The sequence below is a fragment of the Arachis ipaensis genome, chromosome B09 (genome assembly GCF_000816755.2).
Source record: "Arachis ipaensis cultivar K30076 chromosome B09, Araip1.1, whole genome shotgun sequence".
Taxonomy (NCBI): Eukaryota; Viridiplantae; Streptophyta; class Magnoliopsida; order Fabales; family Fabaceae; genus Arachis; species Arachis ipaensis.
The window spans coordinates 138,045,880-138,060,686 of NC_029793.2; the positions used below are offsets into that span (position 1 = coordinate 138,045,880).

Genomic DNA, 14,807 nt, shown 5'->3' on the forward strand with positions numbered 1-14,807 from the left:
AATTTGAATTTATTGTATGTTTTGAAAAATAATTTATCTTTAAATTTTTATTCATTTAAAAATTAAAAAATAAATAAAAATTCTGATCATTACTCTAAATAAATATATTTAAGTCAAATATTTATAGTGCAAATTTTTGTGCAATGTAGCTGTCATCCTAAAACTCGAACTTTGTTTAAAAAACCCTAAACTTTGGATGGATGGTAGGGTCAACTAACCCTAACCAATCATTATTGATGTTAATGGATTGCATTTTCAATTTAAATAGTTGGCGTGAAATGTATATCCCTTCCAGTTCATACATATACATGATAACAATTAACAAGCATAGGGCCATTATTATTATCTTATCCCACCAATCCACCATCATCGAGGAAAAGGTAAGGAAGGGATTTAAGTTGTTTAGGGAATTCAACCTTTTTCCACATGCTGAATTGTCGGTTTGGAGGAGTTTGATTGAAGCCTTCAAGGCACCAAATATTGGAAACATGGACAGGCAAAGTATTTTAGAAGTAGCTTTTGTCTTTTTTCTTTCTTTTCCTCCTAAAGTGGTCATAGGCTCATAGCAAGTTTATTTCGACTAATTTTTTTTTATATGAAAAAAATATTGGTGTTTTTATTAAAAATGAAAACTCCGCCTATGTTATACTTGCGGTACATAGCCGGTTTCAAGCCTGGATAAAGGAGGAGGGTTGTGTTAGGTCTTCGGCAACCAACATAAAAATATAGCCGAACCCTCATGACATGAATCAAAGACATTATTGCGCTAAAGCTAGGTCGTTGCCCGGAAGCAACGCGCCGTATGGCTCGAGTACGGTGTCAAAGCAAGAGCCGCTGCATCGGTGCCCGGATGTAGTGTTAAATGAGCAAGGGTTCTCGCGTTTTCGTGAACGGACGAGGGTAAATAAGCTAGTTCACAAAGTAAAAGGTAAAGGTCGAAGCGACAGAAGGTTGAGATTTGGGACATGGAACATAGGCACTCTAACAGGAAAGTCCATGGAGGTGGTGGATACCATGACAAGGAGGAAGATTAACATTATGTGCCTACAAGAAACGAAATGGGTTGGTGCAAAGGCTAGGGAGTTGGATACTTCTGGTTTCAAACTTTGGTATACAGGAAAGGTGAAGAATAGGAATGGGGTTGGAATAATTGTGGATAAGCAGTGGAAGAAGGACGTAGTGGATGTCAAGAGGGTGGAAGATCGGATCATCTCTATCAAACTTGTGGTGGAGGGAGGTGCTTTCCATGTGATTAGCGCCTATGCACTGCAAGTGGGTTCGGACGAACAACACAAGATAAGGTTTTGGGAGGATCTAGAGAGTTTGGTTCAAGGCATACCTTTGGGAGATAAGATTTTCTTAGGAGGAGATTTAAATGGCCATGTTGGGAGAGAAGTGACTGGATATGGGAGTATTCACGGAGGCCATGGTTTCGGGGTGATCAATGCCGAGGGTAAAACTATTTTGGACTTTTCCTCAACCTTTGATCTTCTCATCGCAAATACATGTTTTAAAAAGAGAGACGAACATCTTATAACCTATAAGAGTGGCATGACAAGCTCTCAAATCGACTTCTTCTTGTTGAGGAGAGTCGACCGGAAATTTTGCATTAACTGTAAAATTATCCCGGGAGAGAGTTTGACAACACAACATAGGGTGCTCGTCATGGATTTCCGCGTTGAGCAAAAGTTGAGGAAAAGACATCATACGAAGAACCCAAGGACGAGGTGGTGGCGGATGAAAGATGAGGAACAAAGAAGCTTCCTAAGACGGGTAGGAGAAGAGGCAAAGTGGGATGGAAATGGAAGCGCGGAAGAGATGTGGAGGGAGATGTCAGAAGTTATTAGAAGAACAGCAAAAGAAAGTTTTGGTGAATCTAAAGGAATAGGACTAAGAGACAAGGAGTCCTGGTGGTGGAATGCGAGTATACAAGAAAAGATAAAGATAAAAAGGGGATGCTTCAAAGAGTGGTCTTTATGCCGCAATGCAGATAACTGGGAAAAATATAAGGCGGCTAAGAAAGAGACAAAAGTGGCTGTAAGTGAAGCAAGAACAAGAGCATATGAGGGTCTCTACCAGTCTTTGGGCACGAAAAAAAGAGAAAAAGGTATATATAGAATCGCAAAGAGCCGGGAAAGAAGAACGAGAGATTTGGATCAGGTTAAGTGCATAAAGGATAAGGATGGAGAGGTGTTGGCTCAAGAGGAGAAGATTAATGAAAGGTGGAAGAGCTACTTCTACGAGTTATTTAATGAGGGACAGAAGACTCTTCCGAGCCTTGGTCGTTTATGCACAAGGGAAGAAGATCAAAACTTTGACTACTATCGAAGGATTAGAGACTTCGAGGTAAAAGAGGCTCTAAAGCAGATGAAAAATGGCAGGGGAGTAGGACCTGATAATATCCCGATTGAGGTTTGGAAGGGTCTTGGAGAAAAAGGCATCAACTGGTTAACCATGCTTTTTAATGAGATTTTAAGGTCTAAGAAGATGCCTGATGAGTGGAGAAAGAGCACCTTGGTACCTATCTACAAGAATAAGGGGATATACAAAGTTGCGAAAACTATAGAGGGATTAAGCTTATGAGTCATACTATGAAGTTGTGGGAAAGGGTGATAGAACGGAGGTTGAGAAAAGAGACACAAGTAATAGAGAACCAATTTGGATTTATGCCAGGCAGATCTACCACTGAAGCGATATACCTATTAAGAAGGATGATGGAGAGGTATCGTAGTAATAAAAGGGATCTACATATGGTGTTTATTGATTTGGAAAAAGCGTATGATAGAGTACTAAGGGATGTCTTATGGAAGGTTTTAGAAAAGAGGAGAGTAAGGATCGCATATATTCGGGCAATTAAAGATATGTATGATGGTTGAACAGGATGTAAATCATAGGATCCAAGCAGGTTGGTCAAAATGGCGGAGTGCATCTGGTTTTATATGCGACAAAAAAGTGCCTTTAAAACTTAAAGGTAAATTCTATCGCACCGCTATAAGACCGGCTATGCTGTATAGTACGGAGTGTTGGGCGGCTAAAGGGGAGCACGAACATAAGCTGAGTGTGGCAGAGATGAAGATGTTGAGATGGATGAGTGGTCATACGCGATTGGATAAAATAAGGAATGAAGATATAAGAGAGAAAGTTGGAGTTGCACCAATTGTGGAAAAGATGGTTGAATCGCGTCTCAGGTGGTTTGGACATGTGAGAAGAAGACCGATAGAACATCCAGTTAGGAGGGTGGATGAGATGGAAGATGAACAAAGGGCGAAAGGCAGAGGAAGACCTAAGAAGACCATTCATGAGGTGGTCAAACGAGACCTACATGTAAACGGTCTCTCTGTAGATATGATACATGACAGAGTACAATGGTGTCGTTTGATTCATGTAGCCGACCCCACTTAGTGGGACAAGGCTTTGTTGTTGTTTTGTTGTTTTTATTAAAAATGAAATTATTTGGTGTAATTACAGGTGAGTGAATTTTGCAAGTAAGAACTCAACACGCAAGATGCGTGCTGGACACGTGTCAACACCTTAGCAACACGCAGGATGCGTGTTGAACACTTTTTTTATACATCTACAATATTGTAATACACTTCAAATATCAATATTCAACTAAAACATCATCTTTATCTCCATATTAAAAATAATTTCTGGTTTATTTCCACATGGATTGAATTATTTTTTTTCATAACGGAAATCAAGCAAAATTTGTAGTTTTTTTTCCATAAAAGTTTCAAGTAAATTCAACATTTTCCATAAAAGTTTCAAGTAAATTCAACATTGAGCATCCTCTCAGGAACTGAACACTAACTCTAAGCTCTTCCGGTATTTGTATACAAATATTTATAAATCAACTATCAAAAGACAATTTTAAAATGGTGATTATTTCAATAAAGTCATCTTTATATAAAAAGATATTGTGAACTATTAAATAGTTTGACATATTTGACTAAACTATCTAACAGTTTACAACATCATTTTGTCTTTATGGAAGTAGCTACCTTTTAAAAAAGTATCTAAAATATATAATTAGATCCGGCATAAAATTGAAAGCTGAAAGTGTCAAAACCAAGCAAACTGTTGTTCACCTGCATTCAGTTAAGGTCATTACTCATTTCAGTTAATCTCATTTGACTCATTTCATTTACTCACAAGAATGAAAGATTAAATACAACAAAGTGCTAGTATCCAAGTAAATAGCAGGTTAGGGTGAGTAATTTTGCATCAACAATTGATAATTAATTATCTTTGGCTCTTTTGCTCACAATAAAATCTCGGAGGGGCTTGAATAGCCCAGATAAAAAGATTGCAATCTACATCAGAACTTTCAATTAGGAAAAAAGTGATCACTTGATAATACAACCTATGTAGGAAGGCCTACAATGTTGAGATGAGCAGTATGAATATGATCTTCATGTTTTGAGTTGAATTTGGAGCGGCGCTCTTCATATGATGCTGCATTTAGTTCAGTAAGAATAAGTCAGTAAACAACATCTGGTGTGAAGCTTACAAGAACTAAATTCATAAACATTCCAGACACATGCATTTGAGTAGATTTCTATGCAAACTTTAAAATATGGGTGACCGAAACTCACGCTCAGTTGGTCGCAACATAATAGGGACATGTGAAGGTTTCTTTTTGATTTCTCGAGTAGGTTGATCTGGAAAAGGATCAGTTATCAGCATTAGACCACTGTAAACACAAGGAATACGATATTAATTCGGGAATGCATTTTGCTGTACCTTCTGATAAAGGCACATAATTAAGAAGTGCCTCATGAAAGATAGCAGCTTCAAGCTGGTAACTTTGGCATTCGTTCACCAAGTGTGCACGCAGTGCTTCTCCAGAATCTATATACGAGACAAATTAATGAAGTGATAGTATCAAATTTCTCTAAATAAAATTCACAACTAGGCAAGCGAAGAAGAAAAATTTGAAAGACGATGCATCTCCAATATGCTAACTGGTACTGGACTTCTAGGAAGAATCCAGTGAAACAGCAAGTCACCATGTTCCGTAATCTAGGAAAAAATCAGAACTACCTGATGAGCATATAAACTTAATATCTTCAAATTCACATGACTGAAGAACCAATGGAACCTCCGAAGCCATGGTGTACTGAGGTTTCCTTGGGATACTAGTAGTGTCCAGTAGCATATCAATTACCTACAAAATTTAAGCAGTGAAGTGTTTAGCTCAAAGTACTAAAAAGGATGAACATTCCTAGGATCTAAAATTGGCTTCGGCAAGTAAAATTGGAAAATGTCATATAATACACATACGGCCATCAGTCATCTGACAGGAATGGCTTTACTGGACACACTTAAAGGACGAACAAGGCAACAGCAAAACATAATTTTAAAGTGATTTAGTTGAGAGTTTTAGGTACCCACATTTGGAGATTCCAGGCCTTTGCCAATCATGAATAGAACAGCAACCATGCAGCGAACCTGGTGCCATAGGAAAGCACTGCCTCTGATTTTAATCACCCAAAGTTCATTATCACCATACCTGCAGATAAACATGAAAATGATGCACAAACTTCAAGCCCAAAAACACTGAATTCTGAAATGAAACAGAATTAGGGTTCTCTCCTCGTATTACATAGGGTCTACCAATTGCCAACAAAAAAGTCTCAGCTTGTTCTACATCTTAGATTTTTATCCTATGTTTTCCTAACCTTAGGATCCACTCACAAACACACAAACAAAAACACATATAAGGGTCAGAAAAATTGTCTACCAATCTTAACCTCACATCTGTGGGAGACATCTCAAGTGATGTGATATTCCTCCTGTAGTTGTGCACATTTGCAGCATCCATTTTGCAAAAGTTTCTAAAGTCATGTTCTCCTATCAATTTCTTCCCGGCGCTCTCCATTGCCTAATGGACATGAACCAAAGAAAAATGTATAAAATTCACAATTTCACATGTCTATAGGAATCAGAGAAAAGGCGGTTTTGATATCTAAAAAGATTGCAAAGGGGTAATGTTTTCCTACCAGGATATTCAAATTTTCTTTCCAAAAGAAGTATTTATACTGCCTACTTAAACAGCTGAACCTGCATCCACAAATAAGCAAGGGACATGATGAAAAAATACTATAATTCAAAATATCAAGCTTAATTATTTAATATTTTAAAATTTGATTTACTGCAAGCCCGTTTCAATTTGAAGGGTAAGTAAATGAAAATATTCCAGCTACTTCATGATTCAATAAATCTGTTAGAGTATGAACTTCACCACAATAGTATGGTTTACCTAACCATATCAAACCTACTTCCCCAATCAGTTGTTCCCCGTTGCTCTCAAACTCAGTATAACTTGATATTCATATAGAAAATGAAGTTAGAGATACAAACCTTGCATGGAAATTGACTGGAACAGGACACCAGCCCATAATGCGAATATCATTTGGAAGGACTCGATTGAGCACCCTCAGATAATCAATTTCCCCTTCTGCAGTTTAAAAAAGAAAAAAAATATATTTGTTTTACAAAATGGGGGAAAAGAAATCTGTACAATTGTCAAACTGTTATAGTTATACAAAATAGTCAAGAGCATGGTTCAATCATCAATGATCAGAAAACTCCCAAAAACCCATAACATAAAAAACATTATAAAGAAAACCTGCTAAAAGCATTGAACCCAAACCTATTACAACAAAGCAGCCTAATAAGTAATCCGGTTGGTATCTATGCTGGGTACAAAATATGTTAATAAGAGGTGGTAAGAGGAAGGGAAGAAATCAAACTTCATACACCAATAGAAATAACCCTATGCCATCCACATAAAAGGTTAATGTTAAGACTTTAACTGATGTTGTAGTCAGATATATATAGTTTGGTTGTATGCTTAACACTTGAAAATTTAATTTCTAAAGGTATTAATTAGTAAATCCTGGGAAATTTTTATGGAAAAAATTGTTTCATGGTGATATCAGATCCACCATTAAATGTCTACTTGTGTAAGCTCTAAAGATTGTTCTGCTAACCATATTGACTTTCTAAAGCAATTTCTCCAGAACCTACATCATTTGCTCCAGATATCTTGAGGTTTGATCTTAGGAAAAGAGCTATCACCTGCATCAAAACGTTACCAAATGAGAGAACCAATAAAGTAACAAGTTATTAATAGATCACATAAATCCACAAATCAACAGCATAATAGTCTTAATCATAATTAGAAATTTGATGCTGATACATCCTCTTAAAATAAAAATAAAAACTCGGATAGGGTGCCAAGGAAGGTCTTACGGAAGATTTTGGAAAGGAAAAGAGTAAAAATCACATATATTCGTGCAATTAAAGACATGTACGATGGGGATACAACTAGTGTGAAGACTCAAGATGGTGTGACAAAGAAATTTCCTATTAGTATAGAATTACACCAGGGATCATCCTTAAGTCCATACATTTTCACATTAGCCTTGGAAGTACTCACATAACATATCCAAGAACCTGTGTCATGGTGCATGTTTTTTGCCGATGATATCATCCTTATGAGAGAGTTAATGGAAGACCTAAATAAAAAGTTGGATTTATGAAGAGAAGCTCTAGAAGTGTATGGTCTGCACATAAGCCGTAGCAAAACGGAATATATAGAATGTAAATTCAGTCGTCGAAGGGAAAACCCTAATACAGAGGTGAAAATTGGAGAAACGTTAAAAGTTTTAAGTATCTTGGATGCATTATACAGGATAATGGAAAAATTGAACAGGATGTAAATCATAAAATCCAAGCAGGTTGGTCAAAATAGCGGAGTGCGTTTGGTTTTATATGTGACAAAAAAGTGTCTTTAAAATTAGAAGGTAAATTCTATCGCACTGCTATCAGACCGGCTATGCTTTATGATACAAAGTGTTAGGCAGCCAAAAGGAAGCGTAAACATAAGTTAAGTGTGTGTCAGAGATGAAGATGTTGAGATGGATGAGTGGTCATATGCGATTGGATAAAATAAGGAACGAAGATATAAGAGAGAGAGTTGGAGTAGCACCTATTGTGAAAAATATGGTAGAATCGCGTCTCAAGTGGTTTTGACATGTGAGAAGAAGACCGACAGAGCATCCAATCAGGAGGGTAGCTGAGATGGAAGATGGATAAAGGGTGAAAGGCAAAGGAAGACCTAGGAAAACTATCCATGAGGTGGTCAAATGAAATATACATGTAAATGATCTCTCTGTAGACATGATACATAATAGAGTTCAATGGCCTCGTTTGATCCATGTAGCCGAACCCCACCTAATGGGACAAGGCATCGTTGTTGTTGTGACAAAAACTCAAACAATTTGAATTATCAAGGATTGCATGATAAAACTATCATTGTTTCTAGGGAAAGTAAGATATCCTCCAAAAATGAAAAGGCATCAGACAAAGGAAAAGATAGGAAAACAAAGTAGTGAAGGACTGAAAGGAGCTCTTCAGTCCCTCTGTATAGATGCTAAAGGAGTTTCCTAGAAGAAATCACATATGAACTCTATAAATATCTGTGAATCTCATTCAAGCCAAATACATCAAAGGATAGCATATAAACGTCAATGTATTAGTCATAGTAAACAGAAAGCACACTCCCTTTCTTCTTCCCCCTTTCAACATTAACTTACTTGTCCAACAGAGGAAACACCTTTGTCTGTTCTACCACATCTTGAATACTGTGACTCCTTCCTGTCACCAACCAAAAGCCTAGTTTTCTCTAAAGCTTTGAAAATTTCAGACTGCAAAAAAATGTTCTAAGTTAAATAAAAAATAAAATCGCACAGTCAATGCCACGCTGATATTTTTTTTTTTAAATAACTATCCACATGGTGTACATCCAGAACAAATAAAAATCTTTATGAGCATCGGATGTTTTGTTGTTAGTTCTCGATCAATTTTTTTTCCCCAGAAAATTCAGAATTATTTTCTTGTGTATCTGCAACATAACAAACCTCAACAGTAGGTTCCATTTGTGCCTCTGAAGCAAAACCATAGTACCTGTATTTAGCCAATACCAAACTGTTAAAATGCCTTCATATTCATTATCACATGAAATCTATATGTTTCTAATTCAAGGAATACAGGTAAAAAAGTGAAATAAGAAGAAGGAAAAACACAAAGGTTATACATCCAATGCTCTGAGGATGTACAACTTATTAAAACAGCTGTCTTTTCAGTAAAGATGGGCAAATTGTCCAGAAAAAACAAGGCCAGATGTAATAGTGACGATACATATACCTTTTTCCAAAGTACATAACTTTTAAAGCTACATATCTCTTGCTGTGATGACTCATAAACCTCGAGTTATAGCCTGCACCAAGATGCAGAAGTTAATTCGAAATGCCAAATTGTTTTGCTAAACTCATCTTGCTCATGAGATTAAAAACAAATTAGGTCCTTTGTCATTTAAATTTCATTACAACCTACAACTTGTGATGTGGAAGGGGCAAACCATGTATACAAATCAATAAATCGCTGAATTCATTAAGTCCATTAAACACAGCTGAGGCATTTACTGAAGAACAGAAAGTGAAGCTTTCAGTTTGCAAGTTAATTTTTATAAAAAATTTCAAGCCATCATGTGTTTGAAGAAAAGAAGTAAAGCCTTGGAGCAACCATTGAGCTTTGAGGTCACCCATTCAAGCCATGGAATCAATTACTAATGCATTCAGGCTACTCCTTGGGTGCATCCCTTTCATTGATCTTGTGTACTAGGTGGCCATGTGTTTGAAATAAACTTAGGATGTAGAAAAAGAAACCTGGCACATTTTCTATCTTTTCTCCTGATTTCCTGTTGCCTTTTCTCGATTTTGTTTCTTTAGCATCAGTGCCATGTAATTTCTTCTCCACCTGCTTCATATTTACACAAAATTTCACTCACTTTTATTCTTTTTTTCATAGGTGATTTCCTTTTTCGCAATCACTTCTCTTTGTTTAGTATTTCCTACATGAAAACTGCCACTAGCTCTAACTTCCCAGGAGACTAAACAAAGAGCAAACTTTAAAAAAAAAAATGAAACAATTTACTAGCTAACCTCTTGAATTTGACAATTAGCAAGTTGAGATAACAGCCTTGCATTCTCAGCCTCTAATTCCTGATTTTATAAACCGCAAATCAGTTAAAAACACACACACACACACACACACACACATATTTAGTTGCAATGTTGATTCTAAGTCCAGAATTCCAGATTAAACCCTCATCCCAGCAGAACTATTGAAAAAAAAATAAAAAAATAAAAAAATAAACATAACATAATATCAGCAAATCCTTTAGCTCAGTTCACTGTTTTCATATCTAAATGTCTACAAAATACAATGATATCTTAAGTGGGTCTAAAACTACAAAAAGAATTCCATCTATCCGAGATGACACTCATGAAATATTATTTTCCTGAAAAATAGAATCGGAGTTGAAAGGAAATACCTTGACCCTGGCCTGCAAAGTGGCTATGAGGTCACTGTTGTCACCACCATTCAGTTGCGTCGCCATGCTTAAAGCACAGTTAGAGTTATGTTAATAGTGGCAATGATTAAAACGAAAGAAACCAAACCAGAGCGTGTAGGTTTGGTGCAGTTTCTGAAGCCTAAACCGTAACGGGAACCAATCTCCGCCGCTTCTTGTTTTGTTTCAAATTTCTGCACACTGAAAACAGAAGCTGAGAAAATTTGTGAATTACAATTTACAACATCGTTTTCGAAAATTCCCCTTTGAATGAAAAATGGGTAAAGTGGTAAACCGACATTTTTTCACTCGGAAAATTCTTATCGTTGCAAATTATTTTGTTGAGAAATCAAAGGTCAACACGTTTCATTTAGGGGGGTGACAACATTCGGCGGGAATGTATTCTCTCAATTATTAAAAGAAAAATATATGGAAGCAATTTTTAATTAGTTAAAAATGAAACAACTTAATTAATTAAGATGTCAAACAGCGTTTGAATGCTTATAATCCGGATTTGAATGCTGGAGAGAGTTCGGGTTGGTCGTGGGGTGTGGCATCTTCTAGACTTTACTCAGTTAGGAGTGGGTACAGTTGGCTAGCCAAAAGAAAGTTTGACTGGAATGAGCATGATAATTGGTTGTGTGTATGGCGACTGCATATTCCTGAGAAGTACAAGTTCTTGATTTGGCTCAGTCTTCATAATGCTATTCCTACGGCAGAGTTTCGTTTGGGTCGTGGTTTAGCTTTATCTAGCACCTGTCATCGGTGTCAGAAGGGTTCTGAATCAATTCTTCATTGTCTTCGGGAGTGCCCTAGTGCCAAGGAGGTCTGGAACCTTTTAGGCCTGTATTCAGATAACTCAAATTTGCATGATTGGCTCTATAGAGGTGCAAGGAGTGAAAATATTTTTCTTTTCTTTTCGACCATCTGGTGGATTTAGAGAAGCAGGAATCATGACTTATTTAATATAGATGATTCATGGAGTGCTAGTAAAGTGGTGAGTTTGATTCGTAGTTCAGTAAGGGAGTTTCACACTATTTTTGCTATGCATCAATCTCTGTCTCCTCCTTCACTTTGTTTGCATTGGGTTCCACCTCCAGTTTATTCTGTTAAATTGAATTGTGATGCTAGTTGGTTTGCTCCTTCTGGCTATGCTGGTTTTGGTTGTATCATTCGCAATCCTGATGGATGTTGGTTGAAAGGTTGCACTGGAAAAGTCGAAGTGTGCAGTGTTCTTTTTGCTGAATTGTATGCAATTTGGAAAGGCTTACTTCTTGCTTGGGAGAGTGGATTTCGTGAGGTTATTTGTGAAACAGATTGTTTAGAAGTTCTTTTCTTGGTAAACCAAAGAATGCTTGGTAAGGATATTCCGGAATGGGATTTGGCAAAGCATATACAGGAGGTTATGAATTGGAATTGGAGAGTCTCTATTCTTTTAATTCAGAGGACTGCAAATAGTGTTGCAGATTGTATGGCTAAAGCAGCTGCTTCTGTCGCGGACATTCATTCGAATTGGAGCCAACCATGGAGTGAGCTTCAACATCTAATAGATTTAGATATGACCCTAGCCAATTAATTTGGTTTTGTCTCTTTTTTTTTCTTTCTTTTCTATTTAGTCACCAAAAAAAATATTAATAATTAATTTTAAAATTTAAAATTGATTAATTAAATCTAATTAAAATTTATAAAAACTTTCATCTCTTTTCTCTCACATTAACCTACACACCTCTAACAATTACACACAGACTCTCTCTCACCGTAAGACCCGCTCTGTCTCCCTACTGCGATCCACTTCTCTTCTATCACCGACATTTGACTCGTCGGATTCGCCACCGTCAACAAAGACCTCTTCCCTTTCGAATCACTGCCCGTAGATCTTCACGTCAAGCATCACCACAGGGACCGCGAACAACCACTACAGCACCAGGTAAGAGACGGTTTTGGGTGTCATGAAGGGTGACGATTCAAGAAGGAAGAGCCACGAGATCCATGATGCAAAGAGATAATTAACTCCGTGCAAGAACTCGGTTTTTACCATCTTAAAGAAAAACAAGCACCTTAAGATGTAAAGAAGAGAGAGTAATATGAGAATAAAGAGAGTCACACACCAGAGTATAGGAAAAATCGGCGGAGAGTAGTAATCAATGGCGAGGACAAAATCGTTATCTAAGAATGCCTATTTGGCTTTGTTCTCAAGTTTCTTCGTCATTTTTGAGACTGCAAACTACACACTTGATCTTAGCCAAAAGGAGTAGTGGATCACGGATAAGAAATATAAAAAAAAATATTCATTTAATATGAAAAAAAATCATCCTAATACCTAACAAAAGAAATATACAGTTATATTTTAGTAAAAATAATTAAAGATCTATAAAATTTTTAAAAAAAATTATGAAATTCTTAAAGAAATAGAGACATTCATATTTTCAATACAAAAAAATTCGAAAAATATATAAAAGAACATCCATTTAGTATGAAAAAGAAACATTCTGATGCTTAGCAGAAGAAACATCCATATATATTAACTTATTTTTATTAAAATGAGTTTTGAGGTCCAACCCATTAAAAAGTTGGAGGTCCAACCCATTAAAAAGTTTGTAGGAATTGGCTGAATCCCTCTTGGTTCCTAGCAGAATTGATTGTTAAAAAAAATTGGGAGTGTAAAGTGTGATTTTTAACCCTTTATTATTCTCTCTTTCATATTTATTGTTGATCTCACCTATAAAATTAATGGTAAGAAAGTACATTTTACTTTCTCAATTGTTAAAAAAATTGAGAAGATCCATTTTCCTACCTGTGGGTATTCAACCCGATTCGTAACGAGTAGGATTTTTGTGCGAATCGGATAGAGTGCGAGTTGAACTTTAAATTTATCTGATCAACTCACACTCTATACATGTATATGTTATACACTTATATAAAAATATTTTTTAAGTGGATGTTGAACGAAAGACTTCTTAGCGACTAAAAGAAGATCATTAATTGATAATTTAATACTTTTTCTTTTATAGGAACCCATCTTTCATGGGTACAACGCTAGTTTTCTTGTTTAATGGACACTTTTGTCAGCATTCGCAAAATTCATGGGTACAAATGGTAGTTTATTCTTTTTTTTTATATAAAAGTTAATTTTATTTTAAATTATCATCAAGTTATATAATAATGTTACATCTTTTTCTTTTTTGTAACATAATCACTATCATTTTTTTCCAATTTTCAAATTCTAGCTCTCCAAATTATAGTTTAGAAATTCTGGTAAAAGAACTTTGTCTTTCTACCTCCAGCTTGTAATCATTTTATTTTGGATTTTTTCTTTCAATAGCTCTCTTCTATAGAAGTTTTTGCTTCAAGTTTGTGCTCAAGTTCAATTAGTTCATTATATTCCCTCCTTCAAAACCAACCTCTTTTGTGCTTCAATTTGTCTTTCTATGTCATTAATTTCAATTCTGAAATTTGACTTTTAAGCTGCTATTATTGTATAATACGATGTCTATAAACTTTTAATTTTTGAGCCAGATTATACATAATTGATCCTTTAAAATCAGACCTCTAGACATTAATAATGAAAGCTCTAATATCATCCAATTTACATCATCACTCCTGAAATTTAAATAATTTTTTTGTTCTTTTCAATTACAAGTTTGATTCTAGTAACAAAGAAGCATAATCTTATCCATTTTCTGATAATCTAAAGACTCTGGTTGTAGGATATGAATTAGACCAAGGAAGATTAGTCGTACATCTATCTAACTGTTCCTTTATAAGCTCAGTCCCACTTCTTCGATTAGACCACGTAAACAGTTTATCAGACATACCAAGATTTATGAAATTACAATCATCAATAAAATTAATGTTAGAAATGGACGAAAAAAATTTCTCACGTCCTCCCTCCTTCTCTTGTTGATTAGTGATAGTGTTGAAATCTCACATAATCAAAGCCTTCTCATCAATTTGCGGAATTAGGCCAGAAATTTCATAGAATTGAACTGCCTACATCTGATTTGAGCATCTCAAATGAAAACATATAAGAAGACATTAAAGGATGAGTCTTTACCATTTGCAGCGACATAATAATCATCAGCCGGAATAACTTGCATCACAGTGCCTTCTTTCCAAGTCAATATTAGTCCTCTTGTCGTACCATTAGGTTCCACTATTTTCCATTCTCTAAAACCACAATTTCTAACTGTTCTTTCCACCAAACTAGAGATTGATTTTTAGTTTCACAAATAAACACAATCTTAAAAAAGTGAGATTGATAGATTCCTTTAAAATTTTATTGTTATAGGTCTTTTTAAATTTCAACCATACAAGAAGAGGACTCTCATAGATTCAATGGTGTCATCAACACAACAAAGTAAAATCAGCCAAAATTTACTCTATATGA

The 14,807-nt window shown here is 35.7% G+C and overlaps 1 protein-coding gene across 7 annotated transcripts; it reads right to left on the reverse strand.

The window, feature by feature from the left end:
* LOC107618776 (tRNA pseudouridine(38/39) synthase) lies at positions 4,055-10,776 on the reverse strand. 7 transcript variants are annotated; one of them, XM_016320928.2, is made up of 15 exons: positions 10,403-10,775; positions 10,011-10,070; positions 9,735-9,825; positions 9,214-9,286; positions 8,928-8,973; positions 8,604-8,714; positions 6,996-7,083; positions 6,364-6,460; positions 6,003-6,063; positions 5,754-5,884; positions 5,395-5,512; positions 5,044-5,167; positions 4,744-4,851; positions 4,596-4,661; positions 4,055-4,455 (listed from the first exon to the last, which is right to left on the reverse strand). In XM_016320928.2, the coding sequence occupies exons 1-15, from the start codon at positions 10,466-10,468 to the stop codon at positions 4,364-4,366; spliced, it is 1,332 nt and encodes a 443-aa protein (XP_016176414.1). In that variant the 5' UTR covers positions 10,469-10,775; the 3' UTR covers positions 4,055-4,363. The 7 variants fall into 7 exon arrangements, with proteins under 7 accessions (XP_016176414.1, XP_016176413.1, XP_020966413.1 ...); XM_016320927.2 differs by having other exon boundaries at positions 9,735-9,828; XM_021110754.1 differs by lacking the exon at positions 10,011-10,070 and having other exon boundaries at positions 10,403-10,776.

What these genes read in the sequence shown, in the direction of transcription:
- LOC107618776 (XM_016320927.2), bottom strand. Translation starts at nt 10,468, where the DNA reads ATGGCGACGCAACTGAATGGTGGTGACAACAGTGACCTCATAGCCACT. An exon ending in CCAGTCAATTTCCATGCAAG is followed by an intron (nt 6,064 to 6,363) that starts GTTTGTATCTCT and finishes TTGTGGATGCAG; the next exon opens with GTTCAGCTGTTTAAGTAGGC. An exon ending in TTATGTGCCTTTATCAGAAG is followed by an intron (nt 4,662 to 4,743) that starts GTACAGCAAAAT and finishes ATCCTTTTCCAG; the next exon opens with ATCAACCTACTCGAGAAATC.